General features: G+C 41.2%; 2 protein-coding genes across 2 annotated transcripts in view; one reads left to right on the plus strand and one right to left on the minus strand.

Annotated features, from left to right (window-relative positions):
- The window catches only part of LOC127528438 (uncharacterized), a 398,423-nt gene that overhangs the window by 66,286 nt on the left and 315,383 nt on the right, over nt 1–16,754 (plus strand). The window lies entirely within an intron of this gene.
- The window catches only part of dap (death-associated protein), a 114,210-nt gene that overhangs the window by 3,108 nt on the left and 94,348 nt on the right, over nt 1–16,754 (minus strand). Inside the window, exon 3 of the mRNA XM_028803431.2 lies at nt 7,555–7,597. Within this exon, the coding sequence (XP_028659264.1) occupies nt 7,555–7,597 (43 nt within the window). The remainder of the gene's footprint in view (nt 1–7,554; nt 7,598–16,754) is intronic.

Genomic DNA, 16,754 nt, shown 5'->3' on the forward strand with positions numbered 1-16,754 from the left:
AACAGCAACTGAAAGCCGCTGCAGTAAAGGCCTGGCAGAGCATTAAAAAGGAGGAAACCCAGCATCTGGTGATGTCCAGGAGTTCAAGACTTCAGGCTGTCATTGCCAGCAAAGGGTTTTCAACCAAGTATTAGAAATGAACATTTTATTACAGTTATTTAATTTGTCCAATTACTTTTGAGCCCCTGAAATGAAGGGATTGTGTTAAACAAATGCTTTAGTTGCCTCACATTTTTATGCAATCGTTTTGTTCAGCCCACTGAATTAAAGCTGAAAGTCTGCACTTCAACTGCATCGGAGTTGTTTCATTTAAAATTCATCGTGGTAATGTACAGAACCAAAATCAGAAAAAAGTTGTCTCTGTCCAAATATTTATGGACCTAACTGTATATACACACCTTTTTTCTAGGCAGAGGCAAGTATTTTGTTGTCAAGCAGCTTCTTTTCAGGGTTTTTGCAACTCTTGGTTGGTCTTTGACGAGGAGCCCATTTTCCCTCTCTTATATGGTACCGATTTCAACCTTTAGGATACAAACCCTGCTTGTCAAGACTCTTGACTCTTCTCTCTTTGCCCTTTTAAAGGAATGTCTGCCTCACTCACAGAATAAAATCAATCTCTGTGATTTTTTTTAAAATTTTTTTTAATAAAAACATTTGATTTGTTCACGTCAAATACACAAACTCCAGACAGACAGTGAGTGTGTTGGGATTTGATGCCGGGATTCTGGGGCTGTGAGGCCGCAGTGTCTTTATAAAAACACTAATGCAAATAAAACCTTTTCTTTTTTTTTTTTTTTACACAATATAAGCTTCAAGTATGAAGTCCATGAAGAGAAAGTGTAGGTGGGGTAGTCAGAAGTGAAATCCAAAAGATATTTTTTAAGCAGCCCAAACAGTGCTGACTTCATGCGACAGCTTTGAGGATTTTCAGACTACCAGATGTTGTACAGCAGAGTTGCTTAGTGGGCCTGCATGAGGAAGAAGATCAAGCAGAAAGTTGGGTTAGGCTCCAAGGATCAACCCGTGGATTTCTTATACAAGATCTGGAGCACAGAGTTTGTTGTTCCTATCCCGTTGTAAAAATGAATTTCTGTAATTATAATAATAGAGCCTCACAGCATACCGAGAGCTCAAATGGACTCGTTTATAATCATTGAGGGACTCATCCTATAGCCTGGAAAATGGATACGAACGACAAGTACAAAACCCAAGAGCAAGGCGTGTTTTTATCAAGCGTTTCAGAATTGCACCAAATGAAGAGAGCACACAATTATAGATGACGACGACTGGCTTCAAAGTCAACTTTGATTTCCCAGAGCTCTCCTCTTAGAACTGTGTGCTGAACTGGCACTTGCTTTACAAAGGCAGACTTTGAGGACTTGTACTCTACCTGCTCCTTTGCAAGTTCTGTCCACTCTCTCGAGTTTTTAGCCACAGGAGCTTTTCAATGTGAACTTGCAGACTGATGGGGTATTTCCCAATCATCACCGAGTTGTGCCATGCCAGCTGTAATAGGTTGGTATTATCTGCTTACCATCCAGATATGTAAGATTTCCTAACACTGTGGTAGAACTGGAAACATCAAAGTGCAATTTACAACAACGTCTGGTTTTCCAAATGGAATCGTGGCAGTCAACTGCACGCACACTGCTATTGCAACGGTTCTGGACAAGTTACACCAGCAAGGGATGAATCACCTAAGGAATGAGCTGGCATTACATCATCTACAGGAGGAGAGCCAATAAAAATGGCAACTCCGCACAGTCGTAGGTGCTTTTCCCAACTAGTGTAGCAAAGGGCAAGCAGTCCTTTAACACAAAGGTGCCTTCACAGAATGAATTTGCTTATGTAAATAGAAAGCATTTCCACTATATTAATGTGCTGCTCTATAGTCCACAGAAAGTGTGTCGCATTGTTCAAGCATGTAGCGTGCTGCCTAATGTGGGACACAGTTGTTTCTTGCCCGGACCTGAAGAGATGCGGCATGGTGAACCTGACCCTGACCCACCAAATGATCAGCTAAATCGGACTGCGTTACAACTTCATTTGAATGTAATTAGAATGTAAAAACAGGTAATCAGATGCAGCATTTATTTTTTAACCAATTAACATTCACATAGTACAGCCCTTACTGTATACTCCTTAGTTCATTGGCCACATCTCTTACAGCATCCAGACTCCAGAACAGTCTGCCAGCACACAGCGAGATGGCCCTGTAGAAGTTTCCAAGGCAGAGGTATGCTAGTATATGTATGTATACAAAAAACCCTTGTAGGGAAAAAAATGGAAGAAACCTTGGGAAAGGCAGTTCAAAGAGTATATGGATTAATGGAGAGCTAACAGGTAAAGTAATTTGTTTAAGGGCGCATAAAGAGTTGGGGGGAAAAAGACTGAACCAGCATCTCTGTGGCTTCCAGTCAAGGCCAAATACTGCAATACATGTAAGAGCAATGATACCACCATAAGTACACTGGGGTCTCTTAACAGGCAGTCTACTGCCATATCACCAACACAGATCTCTACAAAATCTGTTCTGCATAAAAGGCATCCAGAGGTGAAGTGCCCACCATGTCTCCATGCTACACCCTGCAAACACAGAGAGCTTTAGAGAATTCCCGACTACACATTCAAGTGGTCTACAGCCAGAATCACAAATATAAAATGTTACAAAAACAAAAGATTTTGACCATTATACAAACATGTTAACAATCTTCTAGTCTAATTAATTTTTGCATACAATACGGCCTCATATATGTGAGGTGCCACAATTTACCAAATAACCTCAATATCCGTTTTACACTGAGTAGCGAAGTGTCATCGCCACAATGGATATGGTGCCCAGTCACTGCCCGTGTGGAGACTGCACCATCTTCTCTTGTTTTAGTGGGTTTTCCTCTGGATGCTCCACTTTTCTCCCCACGTGCCAAAGATGTGAATGTTAAGTGAATCTGTTCTTCTAAAGCAGGCCCTGCATGTACAGTGTCCTCCATAATGTTTGCGACAATGACAAATTTCTCCTTGATCTAACACTCTACCCCACAATTTAAAGTTAATGATCAAACAGTTCAGACATTGTGATTAAAGTACACATTGCAGAATGTCATTTAAGGGGATTTGCATATATGTAGAAATGCCAACACTTTTTATACATGGTACCCGTATTTCAGAGCACCATAATGTTTGGAACAATTGGCGTCACAGATGTTTGTGATTCCTCAGGTGTGTTTCATGGCTTCATAAGATACCTCAGCTTACTTCTACCCTTTGAGTCTGTAGTTGCCATTGTTCAACATGAGAAGAGCTGTGCCAATGAAAGTCAAAGAAGCCATTATGAGGTTGAAAAACAAGAATAAAACCATTTGAGACATCTGTCAAACCTTAGAATTATCTAAATCATCTGTCTGGAATATCATTAAGAAGAAAGAACACACTGGTGAGCTCAGTATATGAGAAACGGTCTAGTAGGCCAAGGAAGACAAACTGCTGATGACAGGAGGCAGATGTGGACGTGTTAGAGACGACTATCTGCAGAAGACTTCTTGCAGTGTGGCCTTTGTGTTTCTAATCATGATGTAAACCACTAGTCAGCCACACAAACTGGATGGCCAGATTATAGTTTATGAAAAAGGACTTAAAAGAGCCAGCAGAATTCTGGAAAAAGGTCTTATGGACAAACGAGATGAAGTTGAACCTGATCAGAGTCATGGCAAGAGTGTGGAGACCAAAAGGAACTGCCCAAGATCAAAGCAGACCACCCCATCTGTTAAACATGGTGCTGGTGGGGTTATGGTTTGGGGATGTATGGCTACCACAGGTCCTGGCACACTTCTCTTCACTGGATGATGGAACTGCTGATGCCAGTGGCACAATAAATTCTGAGGTGTAGAGAAACATCTGATCTGCTCAAGTTGTAGTAAATCCTCCAAACTCATTGGATGGTGCTTCATCGTACAACAGGATGATAATCCCAAAACATTTTGCCGAGGCCACAGGAGTTTTTCAAAGCTAAAATGTGGAAAACTCTTGAATGGCCAAACCAGTCACCCGATTTAAATTCATATGCTGAAGGTAAAAGGGGACAAGCCCCAAAACAAGCAGGAGCTGAAGATGGCTGCATTTGAGACTTGGCAGAGCATCGCCAGAGAAGATCCTCAGCATTTGGTGATGTCTATGAGACGCAGACTTCAAGCAGTCACTGCATGCAAAGGATATGCGACAAAGTAATTATGACGGCTTTAAACAGACCTGCCATTGCTGTGTCCAAAACAATATGGTGCCCTGAAATGGGAGGACCATGTGACTGGAAAGTAAACCCTAAAATGAAAGTCTGCAATGTGCACTTTAACCACAACATCGGAATTGTTTGATTTATAATTTTTAAACTGTGGAGCAGAGGGCTAAATCAAGGAAAAAATGTGTCTTTATCTCAAACATTATGGAGGGCACTGTATGTGGGAGTGAAAGGGGGCCGGTGACATACAGTTAACCCTGTCCATGGGTGGCTACTCCCTTGTGCTTAATGCCATCAGGATAGACTTCAAATTTGATTAAGCAGGTGTAATAATCTTCTATTATATCTTCGCGCTGTCCTAAATGACTTCATGTCACCACAGAAACACACGAAAGAAGGGAAAAGCTCATACTAATCAGCCCCAGAGAGAATACTGCTGTCCTTGTTAGTCGTAAAGCTCATATCCTGTATTAGCCACCTTTTGTTCCAGCAGATACTAAATGCCTTGTAGTTGTCATCACATAATTCCTGTTTCTTATTTTTTTTGGAAGATGAATTGGACAGAATATCTGCAGAACGTGGACGGATGTATGCTTCAGCTGTAAGTCACTATTATCCAAATATGATGCCACACAGTATATTGTCAAGGTCCACTCCGCTTCCTAGTTAATCTGCCGGCCTGGTGCGATTTTATTGTGCTTTAATGTGTACCCTCCATCTAACTTTTCCCTTTCTCCTGCCAAAAACACTAATATAAATTTAATGACCACATTGACTCCATTACTAGCTTTTCCATGCCATTTGTCATCCTCAAAGAGCCACAAGTTGAAGTTTAATGGGTCATACAGTAGGTGACTAGAAACAACAGAGGTTTAGACTCAGTTTAAAGTGGAAGGCAGTTCAATGAGTGCACTAAAAGCGGATTTTAAATTATTAGTATACAGTGATCCCTCGCTATATCGCGCTTCGCCTTTCGCGGCTTCACTCCATCGCGAATTTTATATGTAAGCATATTTAAATATATATCGCAGATTTTTTGCTGGTTCGCGGATTTCTGCGGACAATGGGTCTTTTAATTTCTGGTACATGCTTCCTCAGTTGGTTTGCCCAGTTGATTTCATACAAGGGACGCTATTGGCAGATGGCTGAGGAGCTACCCAGCTTACTTTTCTCTGTGTCTCTTGCGCTGACTTTCTCTGATCCTGACGTAGGGGGATTGAGCAGGGGGGCTGTTCGCACACCTAGACGATACGGACGCTCGTCTAAAAATGCTGAAAGATTATCTTCACGTTGCTATCTTTTGTGCAGCTGCTTCCTGAAACGACATGCAGCACGGTGCTTCGCATACTTAAAAGCTCGAAGGGCACGTATTGATTTTTGACTGAAAAACAAACTCTCTCTCTCTCTCCCTGCTCCTGACGGAGGGGGTGTGAGCTGCTGCCTTCAACAGCTTTGTGCCACAGTGCTTCGCATACTTAAAAGCCAAACAGCCCTATTGATTTGTTTGCTTTTCTCTATCTATGTGACATTCTGTGCTCCTGACGCACACTCCTTTGAAGAGGAAGATATGTTTGCATTCTTTTAATTGTGAGATGGAACTGTCATCTCTGTCTTGTCATGGAGCACAGTTTAAACTTTTGAAAAAGAGACAAATGTTTGTTTGCAGTGTTTGAATAAGTTCCTGTCTCTCTACAACCTCCTGTGTTTCTGCACAAATCTGTGACCCAAGCATGACAATATAAAAATAACCATATAAACATATGGTTTCTACTTCGTGGATTTTCTTATTTCGCGGGTGGCTCTGGAACGCAACCCCCGCGATGAAGGAGGGATTACTGTATAAACGTGGTTTAAAGCACACCATGTTCTGAAAGGGGTTGAGTAAAGAAAATCTTTTATTAGCAGTAAACTAAATAGCTAATACTGGAATAACTTTGGGAAAACAATGATGCTGACAATGACATGGCTGCAGACTAACTGATGGTAACAAGATCACATGTAGTGTCACATGACTGCGGAAATTTAGAATGTGCTTTTAACTCAATGAATGATCAATATGGGAAAGCTTATAACTTTCATTTCCCAGCTCTACCCTTTCAATAAACGATCAACATGCAAGTATTTGTCTGTTTTAATAAATCATATCCTAACATGTTCAAGTCCTTGCTTCTAGTTGGAAGTTGAGGTCCCTTCTGAAATCCAAATTTATTTAGACTGGCATCCCACCCAGAGTTGGTTCCTACTTTGCTCCCGATACTGCTAGGGCAGGCTTGGCCTCTATGTCACCCTGTATTAGTGAATGAGGACAGATGGATGGATATTTAAAATAGAAGGAAATGAACATCCATCCATTTAATTATTTTCTGAATTGGATCATTCTAACATGGGTTTGTGGGGAGCAATAGCCTGTGCTTGTAGCACTGGCTGAAAGAAATAAAAACATTACACAAGGCACCAACTCCTGTGCCCTAACCAATCAACTTAACGTGTATATCTGTGGGAAGGAAATAAAGTAACCGGGAAAAAAAACGTAAGTGCATAAAGAGAACATGCAAACACCACAAAGAAAACGGCCACAGCAGGACTTGCACTCCTATCCATGGACACGTAATATGACGACAACACTAAAACAGAGCCAAGAATTCATTATTTAATAAACCATTCCAGCTGTTATTCCTTACTGCTCATCATTCCAACCCATTATCTTAATAGGATTTTCTCATAGCTTCATTTTAGTGTAACCCTGATATTCTGTATATGCATTTAATTATCATTTTTACACGGCTCCGTGATCCGAACTAACCCCTACTTTCTCTGCTGTTCTTTTTCCGGTTTTCTTTGGGGCTGGGTGGTCTCGAGGCCTCAGAACCCCAGCAGATTTTGTTTTTGTTTTCTCCAGCCCTCCAGAGTTTTTTTTTTGTTTGTTTGTTTTTCTCTGTCCTCCTGTCCATCGGACCTTACTTTATTCTTTGTTAATTAGTATTGCCTAATCTTATATTTTTATTTTCTCTTTCTTCATCTTGTAAAGCACTTTGAGCTACATAATTTGAAAGAAAACGTGCTATATAAATAAATGTTGTTGAGAGGCTTGGCAATTTCAAGTGCAAAAAACAAAGTGTAAAGTAAAAGAAGAGCTCTCCACTGGTAGACTGTCACAGGGCATTTCAGATTTCTACACTCTAACAAGCCATGGACTAATGCTGATATGCAGCAGGACATGCTCTTCCTGCTGTGTTCTCCACTTTCCGTGTGCAGGTATGAAATGGCAGGCAATCAATACAATTGACATGCAATACAATACAGAAAACAAGGAATCACAATACCTTTGCGACAACTCCAGAAATGATCAGAGTTGGCTTAGGGGGGCTGTGAAAGACATAAGAAAAAAAAATATTGAGTTAGTATTAGAAGATAATACCTTCAGAAAATTGCTCATCTTCAACCATATTGAAACTAAAGTCCATTTATTTAATGTAAACAGGAGTCAGATGCATTTGTTGTATAATGGCAGCAGTTCTGCTTAAATTCACAATGAAGTGCATTATTGTACTCTTACCCTTGAACTACCCAAATTTGTTACCAGATTGGTTTACCTGTGCAATTTACGATTAACACATACATACATAGATATACACATACTGTACGCACAGACCCTTACGACATAAGTGCCGTATGAATGATGCATGCACAGCCCATCACTCCCTAGCACTTTACGAGACTTACTTATCATTGGCGTGAACAACGTAAAAGGTCTTAAATACACAGTACCTTAGACCTACATATTACATTGGTCTCCAAGAATATATTTGAACATACAAAGGCTCAACATCCTTGGCCATTAGCCATTTATCAACCAATGGTGTCTTACTTTACATAATTGTTCCCCTCCTCAGACTGATAAACCCCACAGATCAGAGCGTATAGCAACTTCCAACTGCTCCAGGCGCTCTTAATATTTACTTTATTACTTCAGTCACTCTAGATATAGAGACAGAGTATAGAAATTTAAAAGCAACATTGTGTTTACTAAAGAATAATAATACCAGTAGAACAGGAGTGGCCAACCCATGGCTCCCGAGCTACATGCGGCTCTTACGTTCATATTGAAGTTTGTGTTTTTTTAATGTTCGCTTCGCTTGAGTTCAATACGGTATTTTCGTCAAATGCGCATTTGCGCGAGGTGAAAATACCGTAAAGTTTCCTAGTAGGGGCAAGATCATTTAAGTAAACAATTTGTGTCAAGTTCGCTCTCAAAATGGCAGGGAAAAAATGCACAGCAAAATGAAAATATGAAGATGAACACAGGACGTTTTTAAAAGAGTGGGAGAGTTTATATTTTTTTTGTTGAACGTAATGGCAAGCCATTCTGCCTTATATGTCAGGCGTCATTAGCGCATTTCAAAGCTTCAAATCTTCAGCGCCACTTCAGCTCACTCCATGCTAACATTGATCAAGAATTTCCAATAGGGACTGAACTTCGCAAGCACAAGTTGGTCACTTTGAAAACTCAGGCAGAAACGCAGATATGGTTTTTCCGAAAATTTACAAAGCGCTCAGAGACCGTAACGCTCGCATCGTATCAACTGGCTTGGAACATCGCATGGGCTAAAAAGCCATACAATGAAGGGGAGTTTGTTAAAAAATGCGTCAGTGACGTTGTTGAAATCTTGTCTCCTGAAAACGACAAACTAAAACGCATGGTATCAGACGTCCAACTGTCCCGCCACACTGTTGAACACAGAATATCGGACATTAACACGGCTATTGAATCACAGTTGCACTCTGACCTTCAAGCATGTGAGTATTTTAGTGTCGCATTGGATGAGAGTTGTGACATACAAGACAAGCCTCAGTTGGCAATATTTGCACGGTCTGTGTCAAACGATTGTGTGATCAAAGAAGAACTCCTTGATATTGTGCCATTAAAAGACAGAACCCGTGGCATAGATGTGAAAGAAACAATGATGGCTGTATTTGCGAAAGCAAATCTGCCCATACCGAAACTAACTGCAATAGCCACGGATGGAGCGCCAGCCATGATCGGATCTGTGAACGGGCTTGTGGGGCTGTGCTAAGCTGACCAAACATTTCCCGAGTTTTGGAATTTCCACTGCACAGGAAGCAACTCGTGTCTAAATCATTGAATTTAGACAACATCATGAAGCCTGTGATGGAAATCGTCAACTACATCCGCACATATGCGCTTAACCACAGACATTTCAAGAATCTCATCACTGAGCTGGACCAAGGGCTTCCAGGTGACCTGCCGCTGCACTGCACTGTGAGGTGGCTGTCAAAAGGCCAAGTACTCTCTCACTTCTTTGAGCTTTTGGATGCCGTGAAACTGTTAAAGGAAGAGAAGGACAAAGACTATCCCGAGCTCTCTGACCTCAAGTGGATTATGGATCTGGCCTTTTTGGTCGACATGCTGTGTCACTTGGACAGACTGAACCTGACCCTGCAGGGTAAGTTAAAAATGCTGCCTGACCTAGTGCAAAGTGTGTTTGCGTTTGTCAACAAACTGAAGCTGTTCAAGGCGCACATCCAAAAGGGAGATTTAACGCATTTTCCCACTCTTCTGAAAGCCAGCGGGCAAGTCACCAGCGCCGCCCTGAATAAGCAAAGAGCCAGATATGCAACACTGGTTGAAAACCTGCACGAACGCTTTGTGACCAGGTTCCGTGATCTGCAACTGAAAAGGCCACAGATTACGTTCCTCGTTGACCCATTTAATGCAGAGACTGACTGTTTGAAAGCCCCGCTAGTCACAGATGAGGCTGCGGCTGAGTTGGAGATGATCGATCTTTGTGAGGAGGATCAACTGAAACCTGCTTTAAGGGAAGGGACCATTGAGTTCTGGAAAAGTGTGCCAATGGAAAAATACCCCAATGTCAAACGGGCTGCGCTTAAGATACTGTCGATGTTTGGGTCAACATACGTCTGCGAGTCTGTGTTTTCTACCCTGAAACACGTGAAATCAAAGCATCGATCTGTTCTGACTGACACACATGTGAAAGAATTGCTTCGAGTGGCAACAACGGAATACAAGCCAGATTTGAAGAGGATTGTTCAAGGCAAGGAATGCCAGAAGTCCCACTAAGCAACATGCATAGTAAAAGAAAAACGCTATTGTAAATTATTATATTTTTGTTTGTGGACTTGGTTGAACTGAGAGTTTGTGTGTGTGAGACAGTGCACACAATGTTCATTGTTGAAAATGACTGTCCTGTGGTTTTAGTACTGTAAGAGTCAATTTCTGTCATCATCATGTTGGTGTGTGACATTTACAATAAATCTGGCTGAGCAGAGGGGTGTGTGTGTGTGTGTGTGTGTGTGTGTGTGTGTGAGGAAGGGATGGGTGATGTTCATGTGTGCCCATGTGTATGATGTAGCTCTTTGCGGGAACAGTAAAAAAATGTGGCTCTTGGTCTGACTGGTTGGCCACCCCTGCAGTAGAAGGAAGCATAAAAGAGAATAAAGATAGCAAAGTCTGGATATACAGTAGTCTTCAGAAAAAAAAATCATACAGCAGATGTCAAGGATTAGAGGTTTGTCCTGGGGCAGCCTTTGACTTAGTAATCAGTGTTGCTCATAAGATGCTTTCATTGAAAGTCCGATGAAACAGTTGTCTCTGCGTCCTCTTCTGACTTCACCTTCGCTCTCTTCTGTTCTTTTTGTTGTCACCGACATTGCGGTTCCTTCTTTGGTCCCTCAGACAAGCCATATTTATTTTAAAATTCCACGTGGGCTTTGGTACATGTGATATTACACACATTTGATTGGCTGACTATCCACATGATGGATGACCTCATTCAAACTCCTAGATCTTTTAATACCACTGCACACCATTTCACATGCTGTAAACCAATTTAGCAATTCTTAGTCCCATTGCGTCCATCTCTTCGTAGGTTATAATGTAATTTACACGGCTGAGGCATCACAACCATTTTCTGGTCTTCTGCTTTGTTTACAGAGATGTTTTAAGGTGATTGATAACTGGTACAATTCCGGAAAAAGAAGATGCTTTAATGTTAATTGCCCATGCATGTGTCCAGTATTTCAGATTCATCTTGTTTGTTTGATCAAGTTAATAATGAAAATATAGGCATCTATTATGTAACAAATTGCAGATCTGGCACACCTAGGACCTAGCACCTGTCCTACCGGTTCCGCTGTGCTGTGCTGCTTCTCCACTGCTATTCAGATAAGTATTGCCCAGTATCATGCTAAAATACTCTCATGACAAACTCCTTCTTATTAAACAGTTTGTCCAGAGCAAATGGTCTGACTGCAACATCCTAAAGGACGCCGGTATTTTGCAGCGCCCGAAATATATACATCGCGGGTCAGGTCGCCGCCACCGCCGGGCTGCGAATGAAAAGACCACCGGCAGCATTTGCTCAGGAATACGCCGTCCTTCTCATTACCCTGGAAATAGAATTGTCGGTGTGCCAAATTTGCATTATGTGGAAATAAACCCTGATTGCGGCTCTGTGCAGAAAGAAGCCTCATTATGTAATGTTGCACTGTTTAACTCGAGGTCTCTTAATGGCAAAGCATTGGTGCTGTCAGAACTCATCACTGACACCAAACTTGATATTCTGTGTCTAACAGAGACTTGGCAAAAACCGAATGAATTTGCGTCTCTCACAGAGGCGACTCCAATTGGTTTCACTTTCCACTCAGAGCCTCGCAGCTCAAGACAAGGAGGCGGGCTGGCAGTAATTATCAGAGAAGACTTAAACATTAAAAGAATCCCAATTGACTGCCCATTGTCTTTTGAGTGCCTGGCTCTTAAACTAATAACGGAATCAGGTCCTGTCTCACTCATTGTTTTCTATCGTCCCCCAAAATACAATGCATCCTTCTTATCCGATCTGATTGAACTTTTGACCCACCTAAGCTCTTACTCTCAGAGAATTATGCTTCTTGGTGATTTCAACATCCATACTGACATTACTACATCTAAACTGAGAAATGAATTCCTGTCCGTACTGGACTGTTTTGACTTGACACAACATGTTGATTTTCCAACCCATTCTGGCGGTCATATATTGGACCTGATCTGCACTTCTGGACTATCTGTTGCCAACATTTACAGCACTGATTTGGGACTCTCTGACCATAAAGCAGTATTTTTCACTGTCTCATTACCTATCCCACCTCTTACCTGTAAACGACAAATTTCTTACAGAAACCTTAAAAATATCTGTCCCTCTATCCTTTCTGGATCCATTTCTGATCTTTTACTGTCTGCACCTATTCCACCAACACTAGATAGTTTTGTTGACTATTATAACACAGCCCTTCACTCAGCATTAGATAAAACAGCTCCTTTAAAACATAAGGAGGTTTCCTTTAAGCGCTCAGCTCCTTGGTATAACTCAGAATTGCGATCTATGAAAGCAGCTGGCCGACGCCTTGAGAGAATGTCACGTAAGACTGGCCTCACCGTGCACATCCAGGCTTTCTCTGACCACCAAAGAGCTTACAGAGAAGCACTAACTTCTGCCAAGAACACCCATTATGGCAGAATAATAGAAAGTGGCCATGATAACCCAAGGGTTTTGTTCTCTGTAGTTAATAAACTACTCGAACCCGCATCTGGTCCAACTACCTCTTCTACTGAAGTCTGTGAGGAATTCCTCCACTTTTTCCGTAACAAAATTAAAGATCTAAATAATTCAACTAACATAAATATATCATCTGTTTATATCTCTCCCTGTTTTCCCACTCCATCCAGCTCCTTCTCTAAGTTCTCACCAGTCACCTCTGCGTTTGTTAATAACCTGCTTTGTAAGATGAGGCCGACTACTTGTGTACTGGACCCCATCCCCACCACACTACTTAAATCCTGCCTTCGTGCCATAATCCCGACTGTTACAACAATAATAAACTCATCCCTTGACACTGGCTCCGTGCCACTCACTTTTAAAATTGCTTCTGTAACCCCAATGTTAAAAAAGTCTGGCCTTGATGCTGACAATCTTAACAATTTCCGGCCTATTTCCCACTTACCTTTCCTGTCAAAAGTTCTTGAGCGTGTTGTAGCTTCCCAACTCACCAATTACCTAACCTCTAATAATTTGATGGAACCCTTTCAGTCTGGATTCAGGGCGTGGCACAGCTGTGAAACTGCTCTGCTACGGGTAACCAATGATTTGCTTATGGCAGCAGACTCTGGACAAACTAGCATATTAATTCTGTTAGACCTCAGTGCAGCATTTGACACAGTCAGACATGACATCCTACTGTCCAGAATGGAGAACATGCTGGGTATCTCTGGCACTGCCCTCCAGTGGTTCAAGTCCTATCTGAATGATAGGCAAGAGTTTGTTAGTCTTGGCAACAGCAGATCCAACTCCGTGCCAGTCACACAAGGAGTCCCTCAGGGCTCTGTCCTTGGTCCTCTGCTTTTCTGTATTTATATGCTTCCCCTTGGCCATATTATCCGTAGTTATGGATTGGGTTATCATTTTTATGCAGATGATACCCAGCTCTACTTCAATGTTAAAAGTGGAACTTCATCAGAGCTTTCTCAGCTCACAACCTGCCTTAGTGAAATTAAAACCTGGATGGAGCAGAACTCTTTAAAATTAAATTGCAATAAAACTGAACTCCTGCAAATTGGGACTAAAATGCAACTTAATAAAATGAGCTCCTTCCCAGTCCATCTTGGCAGTGATCTCATCAGACCTGCCTCTACTGTAAAAAATCTTGGTGTCATTTTTGATTCCTCCCTCACTTATTCCACCCACATAAATCACATTAAGAAACTTTCTTACTTTCACCTCCGTAACATATCCCGTGTTCGCTCCTTCCTCTCCTCCTCTAATGCTGAGAAACTTGTCCATGCTTTTATCACATCCTGCATCGATTATTGTAATTCCCTACTGGCAGGTGCCCCTTCTAATCTTATATCACAGCTCCAGCTTATTCAAAACTCAGCTGCAAGAGTCCTTACTCGAACCAGCAGCAGCGAGCACATCACACCCATCCTGCTCCGTCTTCACTGGCTCCCTGTGTCCTACAGAATCGAATATAAAATCCTACTAATAACCTACAAAGCTTTAAATAACCTCGCACCAAACTACATCAGTGACCTCCTCCATCACTATGTGCCTGCCCGCCCACTAAGGTCCTCTGATTCTGGTAATCTTGTTGTGCCCCTCACTAATCTACACTCCATGGGTGACAGGGCCTTCAGCTGTATAGCGCCCAGACTCTGGAATGACCTACCAAAATTAATCAGGTCAGCTGACTCCATGAATTCCTTTAAAAAACAACTCAAAACTCATCTGTTCAGGAAGGCTTTTAGCTCTATTTGACTTTATTACCTTTCTCTCAGTTTACATCTCTGTCAAGATGCCAATGTAACCTGTATGTGTGTGCGAGACCATCAATTATGTTGTCTGTTTTTTTTCCAGAATTTACTGTCTTAATCTTCTTTATTTATTTATCTGGTTTGTACAATGCTATATACTGTATATTCTGCCGTTCTTTATTATATTCTGTAAGTGCCTTGAGCATGGGAAAGGCGCTATATAAATAAAATGTATTATTATTTATTATTATTAGGACAGACTGGTAAGTTTTATTCAATGACATGAGATAGGAACTCACACAGACATTGCCCTAGTTGGGATTTGCACCAAGAAACATGGACTTGTGAAGCAAACAGTGCTGATCAGTCAGTGAGTTTACACGCGCTTCAATAACCTGATTATCCATAGAAACCTCATTTCTATAATGCCATGTAAACGCTTATTCCAGTTAAAGAAATCGAGTTACTGGTTAACAGAGGTAGATTTCTCAGTGAATAATCCAATTATGCGGCCATCTAAACTCATAACCAGGTTCCTGCTATTTATTTTATATTCTGCGCATGTCCGCTGCACTCCATCAGCCCGTACATGAATTTGCTTTGCATACACTTTCAGCAGCCACAGGTATGCAAATGTTTGGGCGATTGTATTATTCCTTCTCCTGACTGAAATGATCTATCTCAATATTTCTGAAATTGTTAAATTAGTATTGTTGAGCTGAACATACAGTGCTAAGCCCAGCAACACAAACTCAAGAGTAGTTGGGTAACACGTTAAAAGTAATGCGTGTTAGTAGTTTGTTACTTTGTTACTTTTTAAAGTAATGATTAACCTGATGCAATACTTACTGAAGTAAAAATATCTGTTATTATCAAAGCAGCACTGGCTGTAAGGTGAGAAGCAAATGTACCGCATCCTTTGCTGAGCTCAATTGCACAACCAAGGAGAAAAGAAGTGGTTGTGTGCAATTCTGTAAAAGAAACCTATAAAACATGTCTCAATCTGACTAAATATATTTATAAAACACAAGAAAATTACCACAGGGGTCATACTTGTTTTCTGATTCATGGTAGCCCTTGATGTCTTAATTCTTATTTGAAGAGAATAATGACATCAGAGAGTTTTGACAAAGGAGAACTCCAGAAGATTACTTGTGCATGTAAACACGGATTTTTAAGAAACCAGATTTCTGCCTTAACCGGGTTATTCACATTAACCTGATTAGAGTATGTGCCTGTGCCACCCAAAATCCATTAGCAGTTTATTAAAGCCTTTGGTTCACGCATGTTGCCACTGGCCGCATTGGTATTGCTTTCTGAACTACTTGGTCCTGTACAGGATCACGGAAAGTCAAAACCTGTCCCTGGAATAAAGCATTCAAAATAGGAACTAACACCAGACAGGATATCACAGAGCACACTAATGCAAAAATAAATGAATACATGAATGGATGAAAATAGAACTATTTTTAAAGAGAACATGAGGGGGGAAAAAAGTGATCAGGAAAGCAAAAAAACAACCGAGAGACGTAAGTGCAGTTGATGTTTTTCTGCCTTTTGCTGTGCAAGAGTTAATGATCACAAATGTTTGGTTTTTCATTTCCTAGAACTACTTCAACCACTCTGACTACAATATTACTTCATTCGCCAGAAATGGAAAAAAACATGAAAGAAAGCAAAAAGAAAAGTAATATTTCAGATATAGAAGACAATTATACCTGCTGGCAGGCTGAGCAACATGTCACCAACACAGCAACATATTGGTATACAGTGATCCCCTGCCTATCGCGGAAGTTATGTTCCAGACCCACCCACGATAGGTGAAAATCTGCGATATAGAAAGACCACATTTTTTTTTTTTTTTGTAATAGTTTAAGCCTTAAAATACCCCTCCCACACGCTTTAAACACATGTAAACTTAATAAAACACACTTTGGATACACATATGATACACGGATGTCAGGCTAAAGATATGAGTAACATAATAATAATCATCCTCAGTTTTACCTTCTCCTGTATGGTCAAGGTCATCCTCTGGCGCTTAGGATCACTGCTACCAGACGTCTTACAAGATGTAGTACGCTTGGGAGCCATCGTAGGGTTTAAAACATACGAAAAGCTCACAAAGGTTTGCTCACAAAAGTCGGACCACAAGCAAGGTATGTGATACACAATTCGTCGGGGACCCATGCTCGCTGT

This window comes from Erpetoichthys calabaricus, chromosome 6, assembly GCF_900747795.2.
Source record: "Erpetoichthys calabaricus chromosome 6, fErpCal1.3, whole genome shotgun sequence".
NCBI lineage: Eukaryota > Metazoa > Chordata > Cladistia > Polypteriformes > Polypteridae > Erpetoichthys > Erpetoichthys calabaricus.